Below are 26,584 nucleotides of genomic sequence, written 5' to 3' on the forward strand. Positions count from 1 at the left end.
AGAAATGGAAGTCTGCTTCCAATGCTTCCAACAATGGCAGAACTGCTGAGAGGAGTCTGTGCAGTCCCAAGGAGACTACTTCAAAGAGGGATTAGGATTTCAGACCCGGAGGTGAGTAATTGCATTTTTTCCAGCCATAGGTTGGATAGTCTTTGAATGCACTTCATACACGCCAACTTATATTTCACTGCAGAGAGTAAGAAGCAAAGATATTTCATGTTTTGTCTGGCCAACTTCATTTCATTTGTTAATATTCATCTATTCCTGCATTTAAAGCCTGCAAAATATTCTAAAAAAATGTTTACCACTTTGTAATGTTTCAGTTCCTTTTCACAAGATATTTTGGCAATGAGGATAGACGCGATCAAGCGTTGCAGGTCATTCTGTCCCATTCTTCCTACAACCCCACACCATGACAGACCCTGGCTTTTGGACTTGTTGCTGATAATAGTCATTTATGAATCATGATTAACCATGTGCTGACATCACCTGTTTGAAATAACTTCTTTCATTCAAATAAATAAATCATTAGGATTTTCCAAACCGTCCCAACATTTTCTGATTTGAGGTCATGTCATGTTTGATCACAATTTTTCCCCTGTTCTTAACAAAAGGGCTGTGAACTAATAATATTCATTCATTCATTTTCTGCTGCTTATCCAGGTCTGGGTCGCAGACGCAATATACCAGAAGCTCGATCCACACTTCCCTATTCTAGGCCAAGTCCTTTAAATATTCCAGAGGGATCCTGGAGCGTCCCAGAGCCAGCTGGGAAATATAATTCCTCCAGCATGTCCTTGGTCTTCCCCACGGAGATGACCACTGGGCATCCCCACCAGATGCTCGAACCACCTCAGCTGGTTCCTTTCCATGCAAAGAAGCAGCGGCTCTACTCAGAGTCCCTCCCAGATAGTCGAGCTTGTCATTCTATCCAGGAGTGTAAACCCAGATGCCCGATGGAGGAATCTCATTTCTGCTGCTTGTATGACTACAAGCAGCAGTTTTTCAGTCTTTACTGAAAGTTCATGACCATCAGCGAGGATAAGAGAGTAACTCGACTGGTAAATTGAGTCTTGTGCTCTGGCTCAGCTCCTTCTGCACAATGACCCGTAAAACATCAGATGCTGCTGCAGTCCATCTATACTCATCTCTATCTCATGCTCCAACCTATCCCCATTCATGAATAAGATACTTTAAGGCCTCCATTTGGGGCAGTAACTCTCCGCTGACCCAGATGGGACAATCCACCTTTTTCAACAGAGGACCATGGGCTCATTTTGGAGAAGCCGATTCTCAGTCGCTTCACACCTGGCCCCAAACCTGCACAGTGCACATCGGAGGTCAGCATCTGATGAAACCAACATAATAACATCATCATCATCCACAAAAAGCAAAGACGCAACTCTGAGGTTGCCAAACTGGACAAAACACGCATAGACTGGTTGGTCATACTCCCAAGACCCTTCTAACATCTTTGTGAGGGTAAAGAGATGGTCCTCCAGTCCACAACCAGGATGGAACCTGCATTGCTCCTACTGAATCTCAAGTTCAACTAACTATTAATAGACTGTCAAAACTCAATGTTTAGAACAGAACAAAACACAAGCTGTTTTCATTTGAAGATATTAAACAGCCGCCCAAAAGCCAACTGACTAAACCCTCATTTGTGCTATGTTTATTATGTATGTAAATCTGTCCGTGTTTCAAATCAAATCAAAATAACTTTATTTATCCGTTAGGAACTTCCTTTCCAGACAGAGCGCCAGAACGGTGTCTTGTTACAACCCACATACTTCAGTGTGTTTTTGTTGACACTGATGGGAAACAAAACGTTCACTAGAGGGCACTGCAGACACTTGAAAGATTCTAACAAAAGCAGATTCTGTGTACTGTAAAACGGACACATATACAAACAAAACAGTGCATTCATATCAGAGTTTATCGCCAAGCATAAATGAGTCTGAACCCAGACCAGAACTGGTTCTAAAACACACTCAGTACTTACTTACTGTATATTAACAGACATTTAAATCAGCTTTGATGTGTTTAAAAATAATATAAATACACCCATTTTTCCCAGCTGAATGCATATGTGAAAAAAATGTGACCTGCTGTAAGTTATATTAATAGTTCTGTTGTGCATTAACATGCAGCAAGCCTCCGTGCACTGCAGGCCGAGGCAATAATGGCAGCCAGCTGAGCAGCTAAAAAAGCTTTAAGGTCATCTTGACACTTTGCCAGCATCATGCCACCAGCTGAAGCAGAACTAAACATCTGAATGCAGCACATGCGTTTCTAAAGAATAACAAATACACACACCTCCGACTACAGGATCCAACAACAACATAAAAGAGAGACAATTCAAGACTTTTCTGTCAGTTTATTAAAAACTAAAACACTGATTTAACCTGTCATGTGACAATCAGCAAGAATCTGCAGATTTTATTACACAAGAAGAAATGCTGGCACAGGAAGTAAAAGGCTCAAGATAGAGATCCGTGATGAAACACCTGAGGTTCAAAACCCACATGAAAAATTGGAGAATCATTTGGCTTGGTACAGCGAAACATATGACTGAAAACGTTTTAGATATCTGAAAAAATGTATTATGGGGTATTTAATGAGTTTATTTTCTCTTCATCAGGACTTTTCAGGGACTTGGAAATATCCATATATCCAACCCCTGTTTTATCAAAGGAAGATTGGCCATAAAAGTGTTGATTTGTGTTAATTTTTTTTTTTTTGGGGGGGTTCAGCTGCCCCCAAAATGCACTATTTTTCCTTCATGATGAAGGAATGATGTGTCCAATCACAACATACACGCTGCACAGTCTTCGATATACAGTGTTGTCAGGCTGTGATCAGGAATTTGGTATATTGCTTCATACAGCATCAAGATAAGTCTGTGAATCCCATCATATGTGCCATTCTTGACACCAGCTTAAAGTACAGGTCCAGGATCAGGACCCACTGGTTATGAATGTTACATACAAACTTCACTCTATAAGTCTGTAACTGCCAAGGTACAGTTGTATGTAAAAGTTTGGGCATCCCTAATTATTTCCATGATTTTCCTTTATAAATCATTGGTTGTTTGAATCAGCAATGTCAGTTAAATATATCATAGAGCAGACAGACACACTGATATTTGAGAAGTGAAATGAAGTTTATAGGATTTACAGAAAGTGTGCAATAATTCTTTAAACAAAATTAGGCAGGTGCATAAATTTGGGACCCCAACAGAAAAAAAATACATCAGTATTTAGCAGATCCTCCTTTTGCAGAAATAGCCTCTAAATGCTTCCTATAGCTTCCAATGAGAGTCTGGATTCTGGTTGAAGGTATTTTGAACCATTTTTCTTTACAAAAAATCTCAGGTTTGTTGGTTTCTGAGCACAGACAGCCCACTTAAAAATCACACCACAGATTTTCAATAATATTCAGGTCTGGGGACTGAGATGGCCATTCCAGAACGACGTACTTGTTCCTCTGCATGAATGCCTTAGTAGATTTTGAGCAGTGTTCAGGGTCGTTGTCTTGTTGAAAGATCCAGCCCCTGTGCAACTTCATCTTTGTCACTGATTCTTGAACATTGTTCTCAAGAATCTGCTGATATTGACTGGAATCCATGTGACCCTCAACTTTAACAAGATTCCCAGTACCTGCACTGGCCACACAGCCCCACAGCATGATGGAACCACCTCCAAATTTACTGTAGGTAGCAAGCGTTTTTCATAGAATGCTGTGTTCTTTTTCTGCCCCTTGTTATGTCCAAATAACTCAATTTTAGTATCATCAGTCCACAGCACCTTACTCCAAAATGAAGCTGGCATGTCCAAATGTGCTTTAGCATACCTCAAGTGACACTGTTTGTGGCGTGTACACAGACAAGGCTTCCTCTGCATTACAGCATCATACATCATCTCTTTGTGCAAAGTGCGCTGTATAGTTGAACGATGCACAGAGACACCTTCTGCAGCAAGATCATGTTGTAGGTCTTTGGAGCAGGTCTGTGGGTTGACTATGACTGTTCTCACCATCCTTCACTTCAGCTTATCTGAGATTTCTCTTGGCCTGCCACTTCGGGCCTTAACTGGTACTGTGCCTGCGGTCTTCCATTTCCTCACTATGTCCTCACAGTGGAAACTGATAACTGAAATCTCTGAGATGGCTTTTTATATCCTTCCCCTGAACAATCTGTTTTCAGGTCATTTGAGAGTTGTTTAGAGGCTCCTATGTTGCCACTCATTAGAAAAGATGCAAAGAGGGGAAACATTTCCAAATGGCCACCTTAAATACCCTTTTCTCGTGACTGGATTCACCTGTGGAAGGAGGTCAAGGTTCAATGACCTTACCAAACCAATTTTGTGTTCCAATAATTAGTGCTAAATGTATTCAAATCAATAAAATGAAAGGGGTGTCCAAATTAATGCACCTGCCTAATTTTGTTTAAATAATTATTGCACACTTTCTGTAAATACTAGAAACTTCATTTCACTTTCCAAATATCAGTGTGTTTGTCTTCTACAACCCCTGGCAAAAATTATGGAATCACCGGCCTCGGAAGATGTTCATTCAGTTGTTTAATCTTGTAGAAAAAAAAGCAGATCACAGACATGACACAAAACTAAAGTCATTTCAAATGGCAACTTTCTGGCTTTAAGAAACACTATAAGAAATCAGGAAAAAAAAACAAATTGTGGCAGTCAGTAACGATTACTTTTTTAGACCAAGCAGAGGGAAAAAAATATGGAATCACTCAATTCTGAGGAAAAAAATATGGAATCATGAAAAACAAAAGAATGCTCCAACACATCACTAGTATTTTGTTGCACCACCTCTGGCTTTTATAACAGCTTGCAGTCTCTGAGGCATGGACTTAATGAGTGACAAACAGTACTCTTCATCAATCTGGCTCCAACTTTCTCTGATTGCTGTTGCCAGATCAGCTTTGCAGGTTGGAGCCTTGTCATGGACCATTTTCTTCAACTTCCAAAGATTTTCAATTGGATTAAGATCCGGACTATTTGCAGGCCATGACATTGACCCTATGTGTCTTTTTGCAAGGAATGTTTTCACAGTTTTTGCTCTATGGCAAGATGCATTATCATCTTGAAAAATGATATCATCCCCAAACATCCTTTCAATTGATAGGATAAGAAAAGTGTCCAAAATATCAACGTAAACTTGTGCATTTATTGATGATGTAATGACAGCCATCTCCCCAGTGCCTTTACCTGACATGCAGCCCCCATATCATCAATAGTAAGTCCCTTCGGCTGCTCCCTTGTTTGCACTCGGGGTCGCCACAGCAAATCCAAGGTGGATCTGCATGTTGAATTGGCACAGGTTTTATGCCGGATGCCCTTCCTGACGCAACTGTGAAAATTTACATGTTCTCTTCAGGCACTCATCTTTATAAATCTCATTGGAACGGCACCAAACAAAAGTTCCAGCATCATCACCTTGCCCAATGCAGATTCGAGATTCATCAATGAATATGACTTTCATCCAGTCATCCAAAGTCCACGATTGCTTTTCCTTAGCCCATTGTAACCTTGTTTTTTTCTGTTTAGGTGTTAATGATGGCTTTCGTTTAGCTTTTCTGTATGTAAATCCCATTTCCTTTAGGCGGTTTCTTACAGTTCGGTCACAGACGTTGACTCCAGTTTCCTCCCATTCGTTCCTCATTTGTTTTGTTGTGCATTTTCGATTTTTGAGACATATTGCTTTAAGTTTTCTGTCTTGACGCTTTGATGTCTTCCTTGGTCTACTAGTATGTTTGCCTTTAACAACCTTCCCATGTTGTTTGTATTTGGTCCAGAGTTTAGACACAGCTGACTGTGAACAACCAACATCTTTTGCAACATTGCGTGATGATTTACTCTCTTTTAAGAGTTTGATAATCCTCTCCTTTGTTTCAATTGACATCTCTCGTGTTGGAGCCATGATTCATGTCAGTCCACTTGGTGCAACAGCTCTCCAAGGTGTGTTCACTCCTTTTTAGATGCAGACTAACGAGCAGATCTGATATGATGCAGGTGTTAGTTTTGGGGATGAAAATTTACAGGGTGATTCCATAATTTTTTCCTCAGAATTGAGTGATTCCATATTTTTTTCCTCTGCTTGGTCTAAAAAAGTAACCGTTACTGACTGCCACAATCTTTTTTTCTTGATTTCTTATAGTGTTTCTTAAAGCCAGAAAGTTGCCATTTGAAATGACTTTAGTTTTGTGTCATGTCTGTGATCTGCTTTTTTTCTACAAAATTAAACAACTGAATGAACAACCTCCGAGGCAGGTGATTCCATAAGTTTTGCCAGGGGTTGTACACACACACACACACACACACACACACACACACACACACACACACACACACACACACACACACACACACACACACACACACACACACACACATTCATTTTACAAAGTGAAATTATCAGCTATATGTTTTAACAAATGTCAAAAGGCATTATGGGAAAATTAGTTTCCTGTCAACAAAGGTTGGTCGGTATATGAAAAACCAATACACAAGTTACTGTAACGTGTGTGTTGGTTTTTACAAATAAATCTGTATTTGTAAATGTCTTTTTTTTTTCTCATTTGTAAAACAAAGGCAATCTGAAAACTGAAAATTCTGTTTGTTAAGTGATTCAGAACCTTTAGCGAATATGTGGCAATTGGTATTCACACTGCCATCTGTGTTCATGGAATTAGTTTGTTTAAAATTTTAACCACAAGTCAAAACTGTCTTATTGTGCATGACTCCTGTGATACATCTGCAAGTCTCAGAACTGAGTGAGTCCATATTTTTTTCCCTCTGCTTGGTCTAAAAAAGTAACCGTTACTGACTGCCACAATTTTTTTTCTTGATTTCTTATAGTGTTTCTTAAAGCCAGAAAGTTGCCATTTGAAATTACTTTAGTTTTGTGTCATGTCTGTGATCTGCTTTTTTTCTACAAAATTAAACAACTGAATGAACATCCTCCGAGGCCAGTGATTCCATAATTTTTGCCAGGGGTTGTATATGATATATTTAACTGAAATTGTTGATCCAAATAACCAGTGATTTATAAAGGAAAATCATGGAAATCATCAGGGGTGCCCAAACTTTTACATACCACTGTATGTACATATTATGCATCTATGTGCTTCTAATCAGGGCCGACTCCACTGACATGAAGCAGCTCCCGCTGCAGATTGCACCTGCTGTGGATTCATATTTTCACTCTGAACTGTCCGCACAACAATATGGTCACCTGGAGAACCATCTCTCCATTTAGCCAAACCATGTGATCATGCTGCACTGTGATTGGCACAGCTGTTCAAACAGTGAGCAGAGCAGTGATGTGATTGACTATACGAGCCAAAGCCTCACATGCACAGGCTACTGGTAAAATAAGGTGCTAACATTTGTGCAAGATCGTATTCTAAACCTGCACATACTTAAATGAGGAGAGTAACACGAAGTGAGACTTTGGACCTGTTCAGGTTCTGTGATCCAGGTGTGTTTGGTGTGAGAGCAGGTATGATGAAGAGGAAGACCAAGAAAGATCAACATCAACAGTGACAAAGACCTGAAACCTGATCTCACCGCTGCTTTGGCTTCAGCCACCTTGGCTTTCTTCAGACGTGCTTTACAGATATCCAGATCCAGCCGTCGGTTCTCCAGAAGCCGCCGCTCTTTCTGCAAAAACCAACAGGATCTGATCAGGTACAGAGGAGCAGCTGCAGACAGAAGACAGACTCCTTAACATGATCCCCGTTAAACCAATCTGCATAACTACAACCTACAATCTACAACCTAATTTTAATGAAAATATGAAACCCAAAGTAATGCAGTGCAAAAATATGTGCAACCTTTAAGGGTAAGACAAGATCATCACTTTTACAGACAGTTTTCTTGAGACACGTCGGGGATAGACACGTGAACTTTTCCAAGTCACTGAAGATGTCTTAGACTTCATTTACAACAATAATTAAATAATACAGAGTATGTTATTATGCAGTAAATCTGTCTGAAGTTGGCAAAGAGGATCCTAGTGAGGGAAGCCATCAAGACACACATGACAACTCTGAAGGAGTTATATGCTTCTGTGACTGATTGGAGACACCGGTCTGTCACTTTTGCCTGTTGGATCTCCACCAATTAATCGAGGCTCAAGTTTCTCAAGTACCTCCTGGAAAACTGGAGCTGCATCTACATCTTATCTTTAAGAAATGTGTTCTGGTCCACTGCACCACGAAGCTGTATAACTGGTGATGTAGTTTCTCCACAGGAGCCTATAACTCTGTTCTCAGGAGTGTTTTGGTGGCTTCCCTCAAGAATCTCCTTCTTGCACGGTCACTCAGTTTTTGATAACAGACAGATTTACCACACAGGTTGTATTTCTTACGGATCGATGTAAATAAAAATACAAGATACAGTTGGTGACTTGGAAATGAGTTGTCTTCTAAATAAATGAATTGAATAACAGCTAACGGCCATGTCTGTCTGTGTGACATCTTCAACACTCAAAAACCAGTTCTAATTAAACGTTATGGATAAACTCAGCAGTTACAGATTTAAGGTCAAATCAGAGGTCATCATCTAGAAACATCTCAGGAACTACATGAGATACTGCAAAGCTGGTTTGAGCTTATATCTCTGCTCTTCTGGGGTTAACTAAGGTATCAGACCGCTGATGTCGCTGCAATCATTTGGATGCTTTGATTTTATTTAACTTCTATCATGTTGAGAAATTCTTCTTTAAAAATTTGAGGTCATGAGGAAAAAAAATGTGCAAAATGTGCACGTAAAAGCCGAAGGCTCCACACTGGATATTTGCTCATGATGGACATGCAGCAGTGAAAATGCAAACATCTGCAGCAACCACAGCATCAGTCACACTCACCGATATGGTCCTCCAGTCACCTTCTAGAAAGTTCCGTAGAGGAGTGAGGAAGGTGACAGAAGCAGTCTGGAGGAACTCCCGCTCAGCTCCGCCCAGCCTCTTCTGGTACTCCCCCACTGTGATCAAGGTGCTGCCTGGGTTTGGTACAACACACAAACACAGAGTTACCGTACCGTGTATGCGCGCAGCGACACAGGAGTGCACACCTACTGAAACACAGCCGCACTAAAAGCTTTACCTCTGTACTCTAAATAAGTTCATATCAACCCTGATCAGGACACTCTGGGTCCAAGCAGACCCCAGGGGTATATATTTTGAATAGTTGTACTTTTTATGCAACTGTCACGTTTAGCGTTGTCTTCAATTTCATTTATTTTGATTAAATATTATGAGCTCCATAATAACTTAATTGTGGGTCCATCTGGACTCCAGTTTGATATAATAGTATCTGGATGGACTCTGTGTGTGTTTTATAACTACTGCAGAGTTTTTGTTTATGATGTTTGCATCAGGGTGACTGCAGTGAGTCTGGGTAGTTAACGAATTTTGTACTGAAAATTTGTGTTTGCAAAAGAGAAAAAAAAAGTGCTAGAAGTTCTATCAACATGAAACCTGGTTCATCAGCCAGATATTCAAAAGCCTTTTTCCTCCAAACAGTTGAAAAGTGAGTTGGTCCAGTTATATTACAGCTATCCAAGGCCAAAATGGGGGGAAAAAACAAAACAAAACAAAAAAAAAAAAACTGGTGGCGTCCACAAGGACTCCGGGTGTACATGTTAGTAAGTTCCAAGATGTGTTTTGATGACGTAAAGAAATGAGAAAAACTACTAAAACAACACTAAAAGTCCTCAAAGAGGCCTAATGTGAAGAAAGCCAGCAGCCCAGACCAGGACTCCCAGCAGCCCGGACAATGAAAGTCTACTCAACAAGTCTACTTGGCTAATACGGGGATAATTCAGGGTTTTTGACCATTCTGAGCTTCAGCAGAAGTATACAAAGTTAATGCCACTGTAGACGCTGTTAAAAACACAAATGTTCTTCCCAGATGACTGTAGCTGATGACTAAGAACAGCAGCTGCACTGACCGTATGGCGTTCCTGGACCAAATTCCTTGGCAGCATCCAGCATGTACTGTCCCAGCAGCTCAGCGTTGGTGGTCCTGGAGGGAAGCTTCTTGTCCAGTTTGTCGTAGATGTACTCCTCTATTCGAGCACCTGGACAGCAGACAGTAAGAGGTGGATGAGCTCGACTGCTCGGTCAACGCACCGGCAAGGCCGAAATTTTACGTACAGTTGTATGCAAAAAGTTTGGGCACCCGTGATCATTTTCAATATTTTCCTTTATAAATCACTGGTTGTCTGTATCAGAAATTTCAGTCAAATGTATCATATGGCAGACGAACACATCGATATTTGAGAAATGAAATGAAGTTTTTAGTATTTACAGAAAGTGTGCAATAATTATTTAAACAAAATTGGGCAGGTGTATAAATTTGGGCACCCTTGTCATTTAATTGATTTGAATACATTTAGCCCTAATTACTGGAACACAAAATTGGTTTGGGTAAGCTCATTGACCCTTGACCTCCTTACACAGGTGAATCCAATCATGAGAAAGGGTATTTAAGGTGGCCATTTGAAAATGTTTCCCCTCTTTGCATCTCTTCTAATGAGTGGCAACATGGGAGCCTCTAAACAACTCTCAAATGACCTGAAAACAAAGATTGTTCAACATCATGGTTTAGGGGAAGGATACAAAAAGCTATCTCAAAGATTTCAGCTGTCAGTTTCCACTGTAAGGAAATGGAAGACCGCAGGCACAGCACAAGTTAAGGCCCGAAGTGGCAGGCCATGAAAAATCTGAGATAAGCTGAAGCAAAGAATGGTGAGAACAGTCATAGTCAACCCACAGTCCTGCTCCAAAGACCTACAACATGATCTTGCTGCAGATAGTGTCTCTGTGCATCCTTCAACTACACAGCGCACTTTGCACAAGGAGATGTTGTATGATGCTGTAATATAGAGGAAGCCTTTTCTGCATACACGCCAAAAACAGAGGCGCTTGAGGTATGCTAAAGCACATCTGGACAAGCCAGCTTCATTTTGGAATAAGGTGCTGTGGACTGATGAAACTAATTTGAACATAACAAAAGGCGGTATGCATGGCTGGAAAAGAACACAGCATTCCAAGAAAAACACTTGCTACCTACAGTAAAATTTGCAGGCAGTTCCATCATGCTGTGTGGCCATTGCAGGTACTGGGAATCTTCTTAATGTGGATTCCAGTCAATATTAGCATATTCTTGAGAACAATGTTCATGAATAAGTGACAAAGCTGAAGTTGCACCGGGGCTGGATCTTTCAACAAGATAACAACCCTAAAGACTGCTCAAAATCTACTAAGGCATTCATGCAGAGGAACAAGTACAACTTTCTGGAATGGCCATCTCAGTCCCCAGAACTGAATGTTATTGAAAATCTGTGGTGTGATTTTAAGCAGGCTGTCCATGTTCGGAAACCAACTAACCTGACTGAACTGGAGATGTTTTGTAAAAAAGAATGGCCCAAAATACCTTCAACCAGAATCCAGACTCTCATTGGAAGGGGGGGGGGTGGCACGAAAAAGGAATTTGGGGTGATGTCGTACAAGTTTTATTTATGTTTTGACTGCATTGCTTTTTATGATACACTCAGCCACATATTAAATAACCACTTTTATAGATAGTTTTGTGTGCATTTTGATGGTTTTTTTTGAATAGTTTTGGAAACCAACAGCTGTATCTGGCAACACTGATGAACAGAACATTGACAAGTTTGTGAGAAATAAAATAGATACATAATGCATGTCACTTAGTAATTCCACTGTACAGGTTATTTTTCAATATATTTATTCTGTTCAATAATGAGTCTTATTGAACATTTTCGAAGTTTGGGAAAACAAAGTTTTGCATAAATTACAATATTTTAAATAAATTCCAGTGGAGTTTAGAACCAAAAGACTTGCTCGTGTGTGGGGGTGGGGGGGGTTCCAAATATACTCTCATTGACAAAAAGAAGCTACGATACCTGCTAACAGCACAAACATAACTTAAATAAAAACAAAGTTTCAAGTCATATTACTGTACTACAGAAATTTTGGCATAAAAATGCCCAAAAAAGAGACATGGTTGGTCCACAGACACCATTAGCAGTCTCTGCATTTTTTGGGGGTGGGGGTAAACATGTTTATTGGTCCTCTAGCAGCAGACATTTTAACATGGGTTTCTACAGTAATGGTCATGGCTTCTTTTTTAATGTGTTCCTTTTTGTAGCCAGCTTCAAACAGCCAGACAAGAAGTGCAACTTTTTCACTTCTGGGTGGGTTGTTTTTTTTTTTTTTGTTTGTTTTTTAACATGCCGAGGTTGGTGTATATCACAAATGTCTATAGAATATCACACCTGCCGTTGCTTTATAATTGCTTTCCTGTGTTATGACAAATTCCTGTTCATTATATATGTGATTATAAACATTCAAAAGGAGTTTATGTGCTTTCGCTCTTCAAGGGTGTTTGTATATCTTGGGTTGACCCTTGTAACAGTGTCAGGTCAGGTAAGGTCAGGTCCGGGAGTATGTGCTGGTGCGGTGCACTCCTGCATCCACAGAACAGCATTGGCCTCTGGATGGCAACCAGTCCATTCTAAAACTTCAAAAGTACAGTGCATCTGGAAAATATTCACAGCGTTTCACTTTTTTCCACATTTTGTTACAGCTTTATTCCAAAATGGATAAAATTGATTTTTTCCCCTCAAAATTCTACTCACAACACCCCATAACGACAACATGAAAAAAGTTGTTTTTTAATTTCTTCAAAATTATTAAAAATAAAAAACAAAAATACCACATGTACATAAGTATTAACACCCTTTGCTCAGTACTTTGTTGATGCACCTTTGGCAGCAATTACAGCCTCAATCAATATTATTATTACAACCTTCTTGAATATGATGCCACAAGCTTGGTGCATCTATCTTTGGGCAGTTTGGTCCAGTTCTCAAACTCCATCAGATTGGATGGGGAGCGTCCATGCTCAGCCATTTTCAGATCTCTCCAGAGACTTTCAATTGGATTCAGGTCTGGGCTCTGGCTGGGCCATGCAAACAAATTCACAGAGTTGTCCTGAAGCCACTCCTTTGATATCATGGCTGTGTGTTTAGTGTCATTGCTCTGCTGAAAGATGAACCATTGCCCCAGTCTGAGGTCAAGAGTGCTCTGGAGCAGGTTTTCATCCAGGACGTCTCTGTACATTGCTGCATTCATCTTTCCCCTCAGTCCTGACTAGTCTCCCTGTTCCTGCTGCTGAAAAACATCCTCACAGCATGATGCTGCTACGACCATGTTTCACTGTAGGGATGGCGCCTGGTTTCCTCCAAACATGACGCCTGGTATTCACACTGAAGAGTTCAATCTTTGTCTCATCAGACCAGAGAATTTTGTTTCTCATGGTTCTGAGAGTACTTCAGGTGCCTTTTGGTGAACTCCAGGTGGGCTGCCATGTGCCTTTTACTAAGGAGTGGCTTCCTTCTGGTCACTTTACCATACAAGCCTGATTGGTGGATCAGAACTTCCATTTACAGATGATGGAGGTCACTGCACTCATTGGGACCTTCAAAGCAGCAGAAATGTTTCTGTACCCTTCCCCAGATTTGTGCCTTGAGACAATCCTGTCTCAGAGGTCTACAGACAATTCCTTTGACTTCATGCTTGGTTTGTGCTCTGACAGTCAACTGTGGGACCTTATATATAGACAGGTGTGTGTCTTTCTAAGTTATGTCCAGTCAACTGAATTTACCCCAAGTGGACTCCAATGAAACTGTAGAAACATCTCAAGGATGATCAGTGGAAACAGGATGCACCTGAGCTCAATTATGAGCTTCGTGGCAAAGACTGAACACTTATGTACATGTGATTTCAGGTTTCTTTTTTTATTTTTTATAAATTTGCAAAAATCTCAACAACAACAAAAATTCATATTGTCATAACAGAGGGAAAAAATGTCTCATCTATTTTGGTATAAGGCTGTAACATAATAAAATGTGAAAAAAGTGAAGTGCTGTGAATACTGTCTGGATTCACTGTATTCATCTATCTAGCAGGCAGGTGAAACATGAACGTCTCTCTTGGTCTCCTCAGGACTGATGCACCTGTGCCAATGTTCCATCAGTATGCAAGTAATACTCAGAGTCTCCCAAAGTAACCATTTCTTCAACATAGTCATTCCAGCGGTACCCAAGGATACTCTAAAGGGATCTAGTACCAAAGAAAAGCACCACGGGACCAAAATGTTGGCTGCACTTTTGATGCCTACGTCCAGGAAGTCACTGAAAGCTTGGATTTTACTTTTGAATCAGGACAATTGCAAACCCAGACACTCAGATTCCTCACGCCACTATATACAGTGACAAAAATAAGTTTTTGAACACCCTGCGGTTTTGCAAGTTCTCCCACTTAGAAATCATGGAGGGGTCTGAAATTTTCATTTTAGGTGCATGTCCACTGTGAGAGACATAATCTAAAAAAAAATAAATAAATCCGGAAATCACAATGTATGATTTTTTTTTAATAATTTATTTGTATGTTACTGCTGCAAATAAGTATTTGAACACCTACCAACCAGCAAGAATTCTGGCTCACACAGACCTGTTAATTTTTCTTTAAGAAGCCCTCTTATTCTGCACTCTTTACCTGCATTAATTGCATCTGTTTGAACTTGTTACCTGCATAAAAAACACCTGTTTACACACTCAATCACCATCCAACCTGTCCACCATAGCCAAGACCAAAGAGCTGTCTAAGGTCACCAGGGACAAAACTGTGGACCTGCACAAGGCTGCGATGGACTACAGGATAACAGGCAAGCAGCTTGGTAGAAGACAACAACTGTTATGATTATTTATTAGAAAGTGGAAAAAACACAAGATGACTGTCAATCTCCCTCGGTCTGGGATTCCATGGAAGATCTCACTTTGTGGGTTAAGGATGATTCTCAGAAAGCTCAGAACTACACAGGAGGACCTGGTCAATGACCTGAAGAGAGCTGGGACCACAAAGATTACATTAGTAACACATGATGCTGTCATGGTTTAAAATCCTGCAGGGCAGCAAGGTCCCCCTGCTCAAGCCAGCACATGTCCAGGCCTGTTTGAAGTTCACCAGTAACCATCTGGATGATCCACAGGAGGCATGGGAGAAGGTCATGTGGTCAGATGAGACCAAAATAGAGCTTTTTGGAATCAAGTTCACTTACCATGTTCAGAGGATGAGAACAACCCCAAGAAAACCATCCCAACTGTGAAGCATGGCGGTGGAAACATCATACTCTGGGGGAGCTCTTCTGCAAAGGGGACAGGACGACTGCACCGTATTGAAGGGAGGATGGATGGGGTCATGTATTGTGAGATTTTGGCAAACAACCTCCTTCCCTCAGTAAGAGCATTGAAGATGAGTCATGGCTGGGTCTTCCAGCATGACAATGACCCCGAACACACAGCCAGGGCAACTAAGGAGGGGCTCCGTAAGAAGCATTTCAAGGTCCCAAAATCCCTGCTGCAGGGTGTGAAAACTTGGTCAAGAACTACAGGAAACGTTTGACCTCTGTAATTGCAAACAAAGGCTAATGTACCAAATATTAACATTGATTTTCACAGGTGTTCAAATACTTTTTGTATTTGCAGCAGTAACATACAAAAAAAAAAAAAAAAAAAAAAAAATCATACATTGTGATTTCCAGAATTTTTTTTTAGATTATGTCTCTCACAGTGGACATGCACCTAAGATGAAAATGCACGCACAGCATTTTATTAATAAAATAGCATATTAACTGCCTACTCCAGACAGATTTACCACAGTTTGTATTTCTTCATGACTGGTGTAAATCAAGAGTAAGACATTCAGTATCTTGAAAACATTCATGTGTTCATCCCCTGACTTGTCTCAAGAAAACTGGCTAAGAGTGATGATTTAATCCTTGCATTTAGTATAAATGACCTCTGTTCATTTTTTTTTTAAAATATGCTGCAGACCTGAAATGGAGTGGATGAATATTAATAAATTAACCCGACCACATAAAACATGAAATCCCTGGGTTCAAAGTCTGCAATGAAACAGAAATTAGAGTAAATAAAAGACTCTTTGCATGTTTCTTTCCTGTGGGGCAAGATGCATGTGTGCGCGCACACACACACACACACACACACACACACACACACACACACACACACACACACACACACACCAGCCATGCCACACTGATGCACCTGGGGAAAGGCTGGTCTGTGTGGTTCAATTCAACAGAACAATATGCTGCTCACATCTTGGTGCCCGATAACAGACAGCGTCAGAGGACAAGGGGAGTCTTTTTTGTTGCAAAGAGGGCCAACGTTTAGGCAAAATAAAGAAATAAATTGCGCAATGACACACACACACACACACACAGTACAGCTTAAGCCAACTTGTTGCCTGCGGATGTCAACGTTGCTGGGCGACAGGAGGTCGGGCGGGCAAATGTAATGACAACAGCAAAATGCACTGCGGGTAGAAACGGTTTGTTCTGGCCTCTGCAGAGTCTGAAGACTTTTGTTGGACCCCTTCGAAGTATGCAGACCCTGAACTGGGACAGCCAGAGAGTCTTTCAGGGTTTTTGTTGGGAAAGTGTCGTGACACGGACCCACAACAGGGGGCGTAAATGAACAGACAATGAAAGAGTCAAATATGAACACTTTTACTGTTGTGAATGAGCACAACCAAGTACAGCAGATTACAGAATGTCAGATAATAGTCAATCAACAAAGGGGACGTGTGGGCAGGCTCGAGGATAGAAGACGTCTGTCCTGAGAAGAACCGGAACCACACGATTTCCTCCGCCACTGAACCAGGAGAATACTGGAGCCGCCAAGTCCCGAATCCCCAGGTGGTCACCGTCTCCGAGCGTCGGATCTGGTACTGCTGGCGAGGAGCAGAAACAATCAGAGGTGGGTGTGCGTACACCCAGTAACAACGCTGGTGGAAATCCCACCTCCACCTCCTATCCAGAAAACAGGTACGTGCAGCAGTTGAGAGTACTTATCACAGAATAGCGTGGGGAGCGAAGACATCAGCTCTCCACGTCTCTCACACTCAGCCTCCGGCTGCGAGCACTCACGGAACTGACTGCAAACACTTGTCAGAAAAGACAAAAGCAACGGCTGAGAGTTTTACCTTTACTGGTAGATGATATCTTGGCAACGAGGTGGAGATGACGTCCGGTATTTATGGTGTGGACTGATGAAGTGTAGATGGGTGACAGCTGTCCTGAGATAATGAGTGACAGCTGTCACCCCCGGCTGTGTCCTTGGCGGCAGCGCCCTCTGGTGCCTGAAGCCCGCACTTCAGGCAGGGCGCCCTCTGGTGGTGGGCCAGCAGTACCTCCTCTTCTGGCGGCCCACACAACAGGACCCCCCCCCCCCCCCAACGGGCGCCTCCTGGCGCCCGACCAGGTTTGTCCGGGTGGCGGCGGTAGAAATCGGCCAGAAGGGCCAGGTCCAGGATGAAGCTCCTTTTTACCCAGGAGCGTTCTTCGGGTCCATACCCCTCCCAGTCCACCAGATACTGGAACCCCCGGCCCATCCGGCGGACATCCAGGAGCCGGCGCACAGTCCAGGCCGGCTCCCCGTCAATGATGCGGGCAGGAGGCGGCGCCGGACCGGGAGCACAGAGGAGTGAGGTGTGGTACGAAGCTCCAACTCCCGGCTTCGCTGCGGCAGAACTGAGGATCTTGAGGATCTTGAATGGTCCTATGTATCGGTGCTTTAACTTGGGTGAGTCCACTTGGAGGGTGATGTCCTTTGTGGATAGCCGGCCCCTGCCCGGGCTGGTATGCAGGGGCCGGGGACCACCGGCGGTCTGCATGGGCCTTAGCCTTCGTCCGGGCCTTCAACAAGACAGAACGGGCGGTGCACCACACCCGACGGCACCTCCGCAGGTGGGCCTGGACTGAGGGCATACCGACCTCACCCTCTACTACGGGAAACAATGGGGGCTGGTACCCCAGACATACCTCAAACGGGGAGAGGCCGGTGGCAGAAGACACCTGGCTGTTATGGGCATACTCGATCCAGGCCAGATGGTTACTCCAGGCCGTCGGATGCGCGGATGTCACACAGCGAAGGGTCTGTTCCAGCTCTTGGTTGGCCCGTTCTACCTGTCCGTTCGTCTGTGGGTGGTACCCGGACGAGAGGCTCACGGTGGCCCCCAGTTCTCTGCAGAAACTCCTCCAGACTTGAGAGGAAAACTGGGGACCACGATCTGAGACCATGTCAGTTGGTATCCCATGCACACGGACGACGTGGTGGACCAGGAGGTCAGCAGTCTCCTGGGCTGTAGGGAGCTTCGGGAGGGCCACGAAGTGGGCCGCCTTGGAGAACCGGTCCACTATCGTGAGGATGGTGGTGTTGCCCTGGGACGAAGGGAGGCCCGTGACGAAATCCAGGCCGATGTGGGACCAGGGGCGATGAGGCACAGGCAGTGGCTGGAGAAGCCCTTGGGTCTTCTTATGGTCAGCCTTGCCCCTGGCACAGGTGGTGCAGGCCTGGATATACTCCCGGACGTCGGCCTCCATAGACGCCCACCAGAAGTGCTGCCGGACCACTGCCACGGTCCTTCGCACCGCTGGATGGCAGGAGAGCTTGGAACCGTAACAGAAGTCCAAAACCGCAGCTCTGGCTTCTGATGGGACGTAGAGTCTGTTCCTCGGCCCGGTTCCGGGGTCCGGGCTCCGTTCCAGGGCCTCCCGGATGGTCTTCTCCACGTCCCAGGTGAGGGCTGCCACGATAGTGGACTCTGAAATGATGGGCTCCGGTGGATCCGACAGCTCTGTTTTGACTTCATCTTCGTGCACCTGGGACAAGGCATCCGATCTCTGGTTTTTGGTCCCGGGGCGATAGGTGATCCGGAAATCAAAACGGCCGAAGAACAGTGACCAGCGGGCTTGCCTGGGGTTCAGCCGCTTGGCGGTCCTGATATACTCCAGGTTCCGATGGTCAGTGAAAACCGTGAATGGCACAGACGCTCCCTCCAACAGGTGTCTCCACTCCTCAAGAGCCTCTTTCACCGCAAGGAGTTCTCGATTGCCGACGTCATAGTTCCGTTCGGCCGGGGTCAACCTGCGGGAAAAATAGGCACACGGGTGAAGAACCTTATCGGTCTCTCCGCTCTGGGAAAGCACGGCTCCTATCCCTGAGTCAGAGGCGTCCACTTCAACCACGAACTGGTGACTAGGGTCGGGCTGCACCAGAACTGGTGCAGTCGAGAACCGTCGTTTCAACTCCTTGAACGCGGCTTCACACCGATCCGACCAGGTGAAGGGGACTTTTGGAGAGGTCAGGGCTGTCAGTGGGCTAACTACCTGACTGTAGCCCTTAATGAACCTCCTGTAGAAATTTGCAAAGCCGAGGAACTGTTGCAGCTTCCTGCGGCTTGTTGGGGCGACGGAGTTGGAGGAGATGATAAACCCCAGGAAGGACAAAGAGGTGCGGTGGAACTCGCACTTCTCGCCCTTCACAAATAGCCGGTTCTCCAACAACCACTGCAGGACCTGACGTACATGCTGGACATGAGTCTCAGGGTCCGGAGAAAAGATGAGTATATCATCCAGATATACGAAGACGAATCGGTGCAGGAAGTCCCGCAAGATGTCATTTACCAAAGCTTGGAACGTCGCGGGGGTGTTAGTGAGGCCGAACGGCATGACCAGGTACTCGAAGTGACCTAATGGGGTGTTAAATGCCGTCTTCCACTCGTCTCCCTTCCAGACCCGAACCAGGTGATACGCATTCCTAAGATCCAACTTTGTAAAAATTTTGGCTCCATGCAGGGGGGTGAACACGGAATCTAACAATGACAAAGGGTATCGGTTGCGAACCGTAATCTCATTCAGCCCCCTGTAATCAATGCATGGACAGAGTCCACCATCTTTCTTGCCCACAAAAAAGAAACCTGCACCCATCGGGGAGGTGGAATTCCGGATCAGCCCAGCAGCTAATGAGTCCCGGATGTAGGTCTCCATTGATTCGCGCTCAGGTCGTGAGAGGTTGTACAGCCTGCTGGACGGAAACTCCACGCCTGGAATCAAATCAATGGCACAATTGTACAGGCGGTGCAGGGGAAGGGTGAGTGCCAGATCCTTGCTGAAGACGTCAGCAAGATTGTGGTACTCAACCGGCACCGCTGTCAGATTGGGAGGGACTTTGACCTCCTTCTTAGCATGTAAACCGGGAGGAACCGAGGATCCTAAACACACCCGATGGCAGGTTTCGCTCCACTGAACCATCACCCCAGACGGCCAATCAATCCGGGGATTGTGCTTCAACATCCACCCGGAAGCCCAAAATCACGCGGGAGGTAGAAGGAGTCACAAAAAACTCGATCTCCTCCCAATGATTTCCAGACACCACCAGTTACTGGTTGTGTCTTGTGCGTGATTAAAGGGAGAAGGGTGCCATCTAGTGCCCGCACCTGCAATGGCAAAGGGAGCGCCACCAGAGGGAGCCCTACCTCCCTAGCCCATCTGCTGTCTAGCAGATTCCCTTCCGACCCCGTGTCCACCAGTGCTGGGGCTTGAAGGGTTAAATCCCCGCTCAGGATTGTAACTGGGAGTCGTGTGGCAATACGTGTGTGTCCCACGTGAATGTTATGACCCCCCCCTTAGCCCAGTCTCTAAGGGCGAGTGTTGTCGTTTTGGCCATTTGGGGCAGTTTTTCTGTATGTGCTCTTTTGAGCTGCAGAGAAAACACTCCCCGTGGACCAGCCTCCTCCTTTGGCCCTGTGCGTTTCCCTAGCAACGTCAGCAGGGGGAGCTGTGACCCCACGGAGCGTTGAGGCCGTGGAGCGTGGGGAGGGCAGAACCCGTTCGGAACCGGAAGGGAGAGGGACGGCGCGTGCCCGGCCACGTCCTTCGTCTCGCTCCCGACGGCGTTCCTCTAACCGATTGTCTAACCGTATAACGAGATCAATAAGCCCATCTAAATCTCGCGGTTTGTCCTTAGCTACCAGGTGCTCCTTCAGGACTGACGACAATCTGTTTACGAAGGCGGCGCGGAGCGCAGCGTTATTCCAGCTGGACCTCGCAGCCGCGATGCGGAAGTCGACTGCATAAGCGGCTGCGCTCCGGCGCCCCTGTCTCATTGACAGCAGCACTGTTGAAGCGGTCTCTCCTCTATTAGGGTGATCAAAAACCGTTTTGAATTCCCTCACAAACCCAGCATACGTGAGAAGGAGCTGTGAATTTTGCTCCCAAAGCGCCGTAGCCCAAGCGTGTGCCTCACCACGAAGCAAGTTAATGACATAAGCCACCTTACTGGCGTCAGACACGTACATTACGGGACGTTGTGCAAAGACGAGCGAACACTGCATAAGAAAGTCTGCGCACGTCTCCACACAACCCCCGTACGGCTCTGGGGGGCTTATGTATGCTTCAGGGGAAGGTGGGGGGGGTCGTTGAATGACCAGTGGAACGTCTATATTCTGCGCCGGGTCAGCAGGAGGAGGAGCTGCAGCAGCGCCCTGAGCGCGCGCTTCCACCTGAGCGGTGAGAGCCTCCATCCTGCGATTGAGGATGACGTTTTGCTCGGCCACCTGATCCAACCGAGCAGTAAAGGCGGTGAGGATTTGCTGCAACTCACCAATCATGCCTCCTGCAGACGCCTGTGCACCCTGCTCTTCCATTGGCTGTCCAACAGATGGGTGACGCCCCTCGGGATCCATGACGTGGCCGAGATATCCTGTTGGGAATGTGTCGTGGCACGGACCCACAACAGGGGGCGTAAATGAACGGACAATGAAAGAGTCAAATATGAACACTTTTACTGTTGTGAATGAGCACAACCAAGTACAGCAGATTACAGAATGTCAGATAATAGTCAATCAACAAAGGGGACGTGTGGGCAGGCTCAAGGATAGAAGATGTCTGTCCTGAGAAGAACCGGAACCACACGATTTCCTCCGCCACCGAACCAGGAGAATACTGGAACCGCCAAGTCCCGAATCCCCAGGTGGCCACCGTCTCCGAGCGTCGGATCTGGTACTGCTGGCGAGGAGCAGAAACAATCAGAGGTAGGTGTGTGTACACCCAGTAACAATGCTGGTGGAGATCCCACCTCCACCTCCTATCCAGAAAACAGGTACGTGCAGCAGTTGAGAGTACTTATCACAGAATAGCGTGGGGAGCGAAGACGTCAGCTCTCCACGTCTCTCACACTCAGCCTCCAGCTGCGAGCACTCACGGAACTGACTGCAAACACTGTGTAACAAACACTTGTCAGAAAAGACAAAAGCAACGGCTGAGAGTCTCGGCAACGAGGTGGAGATGACGTCCGGTATTTATGGTGTGGACTGATGAAGTGTAGATGGGTGACAGCTGTCCTGAGATAATGAGTGACAGCTGTCACCCCGGCTGTGTCCTTGGCGGCAGCGCCCTCTGGTGCCTGAAGCCCGCACTTCAGGCAGGGCGCCCTCTGGTGGTGGGCCAGCAGTACCTCCTCTTCTTCTGGCGGCTCACACAACAGTTTTCCCAGCATGCATTGTACGTGGTGTGGATCTGGTCCAGACCAGTATTTGGAAAATACTTTTTGTTTTTTTAAAAAGGATGAAAAAGTAAATAAATAAGTCACTAACAGATCTTAGATGTCAATGTACTCTTGACTTTAATCAAGAGTATTTAACATTTAAATTACGGTGTAAAGAAAAGCATTGAACGCAAGCTATGAAGGGCTTTGTGTGCACTCACCGGCCACTTGATTAGGTACACCTGTTCAATTGCTTGTTAACACAAACAGCTAATCAGCCAATCACAAGGCAGCAACTCAATGCATTTAGTCACCTAGATGTGGTGAAGATGACTTGCTGAAGTCCAAACTGAGCATCAGAACGGGGAAAAAAGGAGGAGATTTAAGCGACTTTGGACCTGGTATGGTTGTTGGTGCCAGACAGGCTGGTTTGAGTATTTCATAAACTGCTGATTTACACACAACCATCTCCAGGGTTTACAGAGAACAGTCCGAAGAAGTGAAGCTATCCTGTCAGCGGAAGTTGTGTGGACAAAAAAGCCTTGTTAATGTCAGAGGTTAGAGGAGGATGGGCAGACTGGGTGACACTATCATGTCAATATGGACCAACATCCGAGGAATGTTTCCAACACCTTCTTGAATCAAGTTCTGAAGGCAACAGGGGGTCCAACCCGGAACAAGCAAGGTGATGTAGAAGACCAAAATTGGCAGGTTCGCCACTGGTACCCTGAGCTTTTCAGAGATGTGAACAGGTTCAACCTGAGCACAAGTGACAGACGTGATGTGAAACGGTTTGGAGATGTCGGAGAACATTATCCTGCCTGCAACATTATTCAGCGTGACTGGTTTGGTGGTGGGTCAGTGATGGTCTGGGGAGGCAAATACCTGGACAACACCACCACCACCCACACACACTGCCCATGGGGAACCATGAGATCTAGATTGAGTAATTATAAAATAGGTGGCTGACATTTTTCAAGGGTGGTGATAAATTATGTCAAGTTCCTATAATGAGTTGGAATGGCGTGCTAGTCCAGAATGTTTTTAGAACCTCAGACCTAAACAGTTTTTAGAACAACTTAACCCTTTTACTTCCTGTTAATTAAATAATTTTTTAATGTTGATTTACTGTCTTAATGTATTTAGAAATTGTTTAGGTTCTTGTTATACACACACTATCATTATTTATTGCTTCTACTTTGTCATTTGATTTTTCAATTGACTACAATGGAAATAAGTGTTTTCACTTTGTGTCATCCGTATATTTTTAACATATTTACAATTATATTACGTACGAGGTCTGTTAGAAAACTATCCGACCTTTTTATTTTTTGCAAAAACTATATGGATTTGAATCACGTGTGATTGCATCAGCCAAGCTTGAACCTTCGTGCGCATGCATGAGTTTTTTCACGCCTGTCGGTTGCGTCATTCGCCTGTGAGCAGGCTTTGAGTGAGCAGTGGTCCAGCCCCCTCGTCGGATTTTCATTGTGAGGAAAATGTCTGAACGATTTGGAGCTTTGCTGCATCAAATTTTTCCAGAAACTGTGAGAGACAGCCAGGTGGAAACCATTCGGAAGATTCAGACGGCTTTCAGGGACGATTCTATGGGGATCACACAGATTAAGGAGTGTTACAACCAGTTTAAAGACAACGCACAATGGCAGAGGGCGCGCCGCGCTCCGATCGACAGGCTGAATCGACCAGATCATTTCAAAACTTAACGCTGTGTTGATCCGGGACGTCGTCTGACTACTACAGAAATGGCAGAAGATGTGGACATACCACTTTTTCAGCACATTCCACTGTTACAGGAGTTTTTGTCATGGAAAGAGGAGTGGAGGAATTCGCCACGGAGCCCCTAATGGCGCGGGACAAAAGCACCTCCGTGTTTGTCTCACAGGACATGTTGTAACATGCCCAGCTCTTGCACCATTCGGAAGATTCAGACGGCTTTCGGTTGCTTTTCAGTCATGTGACTATCTGAGAAATTGTGGATGAGCTGGACATGCCACAACATGTCCTGTGAGGCTTCATCACGGCATCGCTTTTGTCCCGCGCCATTAGCGGCTCCGTCCCGACGCGCAAATTCCTCCGCTCCTCTTTCCATGAGGAAAACTCCTGTAACTTTGGAATGTGCCGAAAAAGTGGTATGTCCACCTCTTCTGCCATTTCTGTAGTAGTCAGACGACGTCCCGGATCAACACAGCGTTCAGTTTGGAAATGATCTGGTCATTTCAGTCTGTTGATCGGAGCGCGGGGTGCCCTCAGCCATTGTGCGCTGTCTTTAAACCTGTTGTAACACTCCTTAATCTGTGTGATCCCCATAGAATCGTCCCTGAAAGCCGTCTGAATCTTCCGAATGGTTTCCACCTGGAGGTCTCTCACAGTTTCTGGAAAAAATTGATGCAGCAAAGCTCCAAATCATTCAGATATTTTCCTCACAATAAAAATCCAACAAGGGGGCTGGACCACTGCTCACTCAAGGCGTGCTCACAGGCGAATGACGCAACCGACAGGCGTGAAAAAACTCACGCATGCGCACAAAGATCCAAGCTTGTTTGATGCAAGCGCTCGATTCAAATCCATATAGTTTTTGCAAAAAATAAAAAGGTCGGATAGTTTTCTAACAGACCTCGTACTTACATTGAACTTACTAAATAAAATCATGCATGCACACATGCAGAGGCTTTTGTCTTTTTGCATTCTGCAGCAAGCAGGTACTTTTATTTTTACACACCCAAAAACGGAGACGGCGGCGGAAGACATCTAATGCACTACACTTCTCACTCATGGTAACAGCAACATGACACTTAACAAAACTGACTAAACCAACTGAACTACAAAAACAAAATAAATAACTAACACTAGCAACACTGTTTAACATGAACCACAATAACATTTAAAACCCCCCACATCCTGAACTCCAATGGTGCATTGCAGCACAATACCCATTGATCACTGTTAGATAATATCGCTAATTTCTCCAAAAAATATTAACCCTATCAATCTTTCGTTTTCGCTGTGTTTATACTTGACCCAAAATACAACCCCTGGCAAAAATTATGGAATCATCGGCCTCGGAGGATATTCAGGCAGTTGTTTAATTTTGTAGAAAAAAAGCAGATCACAGACATGACACAAAACTAAAGTCATTTCAAATGGCAACTTTCTGGCTTTAAGAAACACTATAAGAAATCAGGAAAAATAATTGTGGCAGTCAGTAACGGTTACTTTTTTAGAACAAGCAGAGGGAAAAAAAATGGAATCACTCAATTCTGAGGAAAAAATTATGAAATCATGAAAAACAAAAGAACGCGCCAACACATCACTAGTATTTTGTTGCACCACCTCTGGCTTTTATAACAGCTTGCAGTCTCTGAGGCATGGACTTAATGAGTGACAAACAGTACTCTTCATCAATCTGGCTCCAACTTTCTCTGATTGCTGTTGCCAGATCAGCTTTGCAGGTTGGAGCCTTGTCATGGACCATTTTCTTCAACTTCCACCAAAGATTTTCAATTGGATTAAGATCCGGACTATTTGCAGGCCATGACATTGACCCTATGTGTCTTTTTGCAAGGAATGTTTTCACAGTTTTTGCTCTATGGCAAGATGCATTATCATCTTGAAAAATGATTTCATCATCCCCAAACATCCTTTCAATTGATGGGATAAGAAAAGTGTCCAAAATATCAACGTAAACTTGTGCATTTATTGATGATGTAATGACAGCCATCTCCCCAGTGCCTTTACCTGACATGCAGCCCCATATCATCAATGACTGTGGAAATTTACATGTTCTCTTCAGGCAGTCATTTTTATAAATCTCATTGGAAAGGCACCAAACAAAAGTTCCAGCATCATCACCTTGCCCAATGCAGATTCGAGATTCATCACTGAATATGACTTTCATCCAGTCATCCACAGTCCACAATTGCTTTTCCTTAGCCCATTGTAACCTTGTTTTTTTCTGTTTAGGTGTTAATGATGCCTTTCGTTTAGCTTTTCTGTATGTAAATCCCATTTCCTTTAGGCAGTTTCTTACAGTTCGGTCACAGATGTTGACTCGAGTTTCCTCCCATTCGTTCCTCATTTGTTTTGTTGTACAT

General features: G+C 44.4%; 1 protein-coding gene across 4 annotated transcripts in view; it reads right to left on the reverse strand.

The window, feature by feature from the left end:
• LOC117529405 (endophilin-B2-like) overlaps window positions 1-26,584 on the reverse strand; it is a 117,890-nt gene that overhangs the window by 58,507 nt on the left and 32,799 nt on the right. For all 4 annotated transcript variants that reach the window (XM_034192176.1, XM_034192174.1, XM_034192175.1 and 1 more), the window contains 3 exons: window positions 9,984-10,112; window positions 8,899-9,032; window positions 7,599-7,691 (listed from right to left, as the gene is read on the reverse strand). In XM_034192176.1, coding sequence (XP_034048067.1) covers window positions 7,599-7,691; window positions 8,899-9,032; window positions 9,984-10,112 — 356 coding nt within the window. The remainder of the gene's footprint in view (window positions 1-7,598; window positions 7,692-8,898; window positions 9,033-9,983; window positions 10,113-26,584) is intronic.

Source organism: Thalassophryne amazonica, chromosome 17, assembly GCF_902500255.1.
Source record: "Thalassophryne amazonica chromosome 17, fThaAma1.1, whole genome shotgun sequence".
NCBI lineage: Eukaryota > Metazoa > Chordata > Actinopteri > Batrachoidiformes > Batrachoididae > Thalassophryne > Thalassophryne amazonica.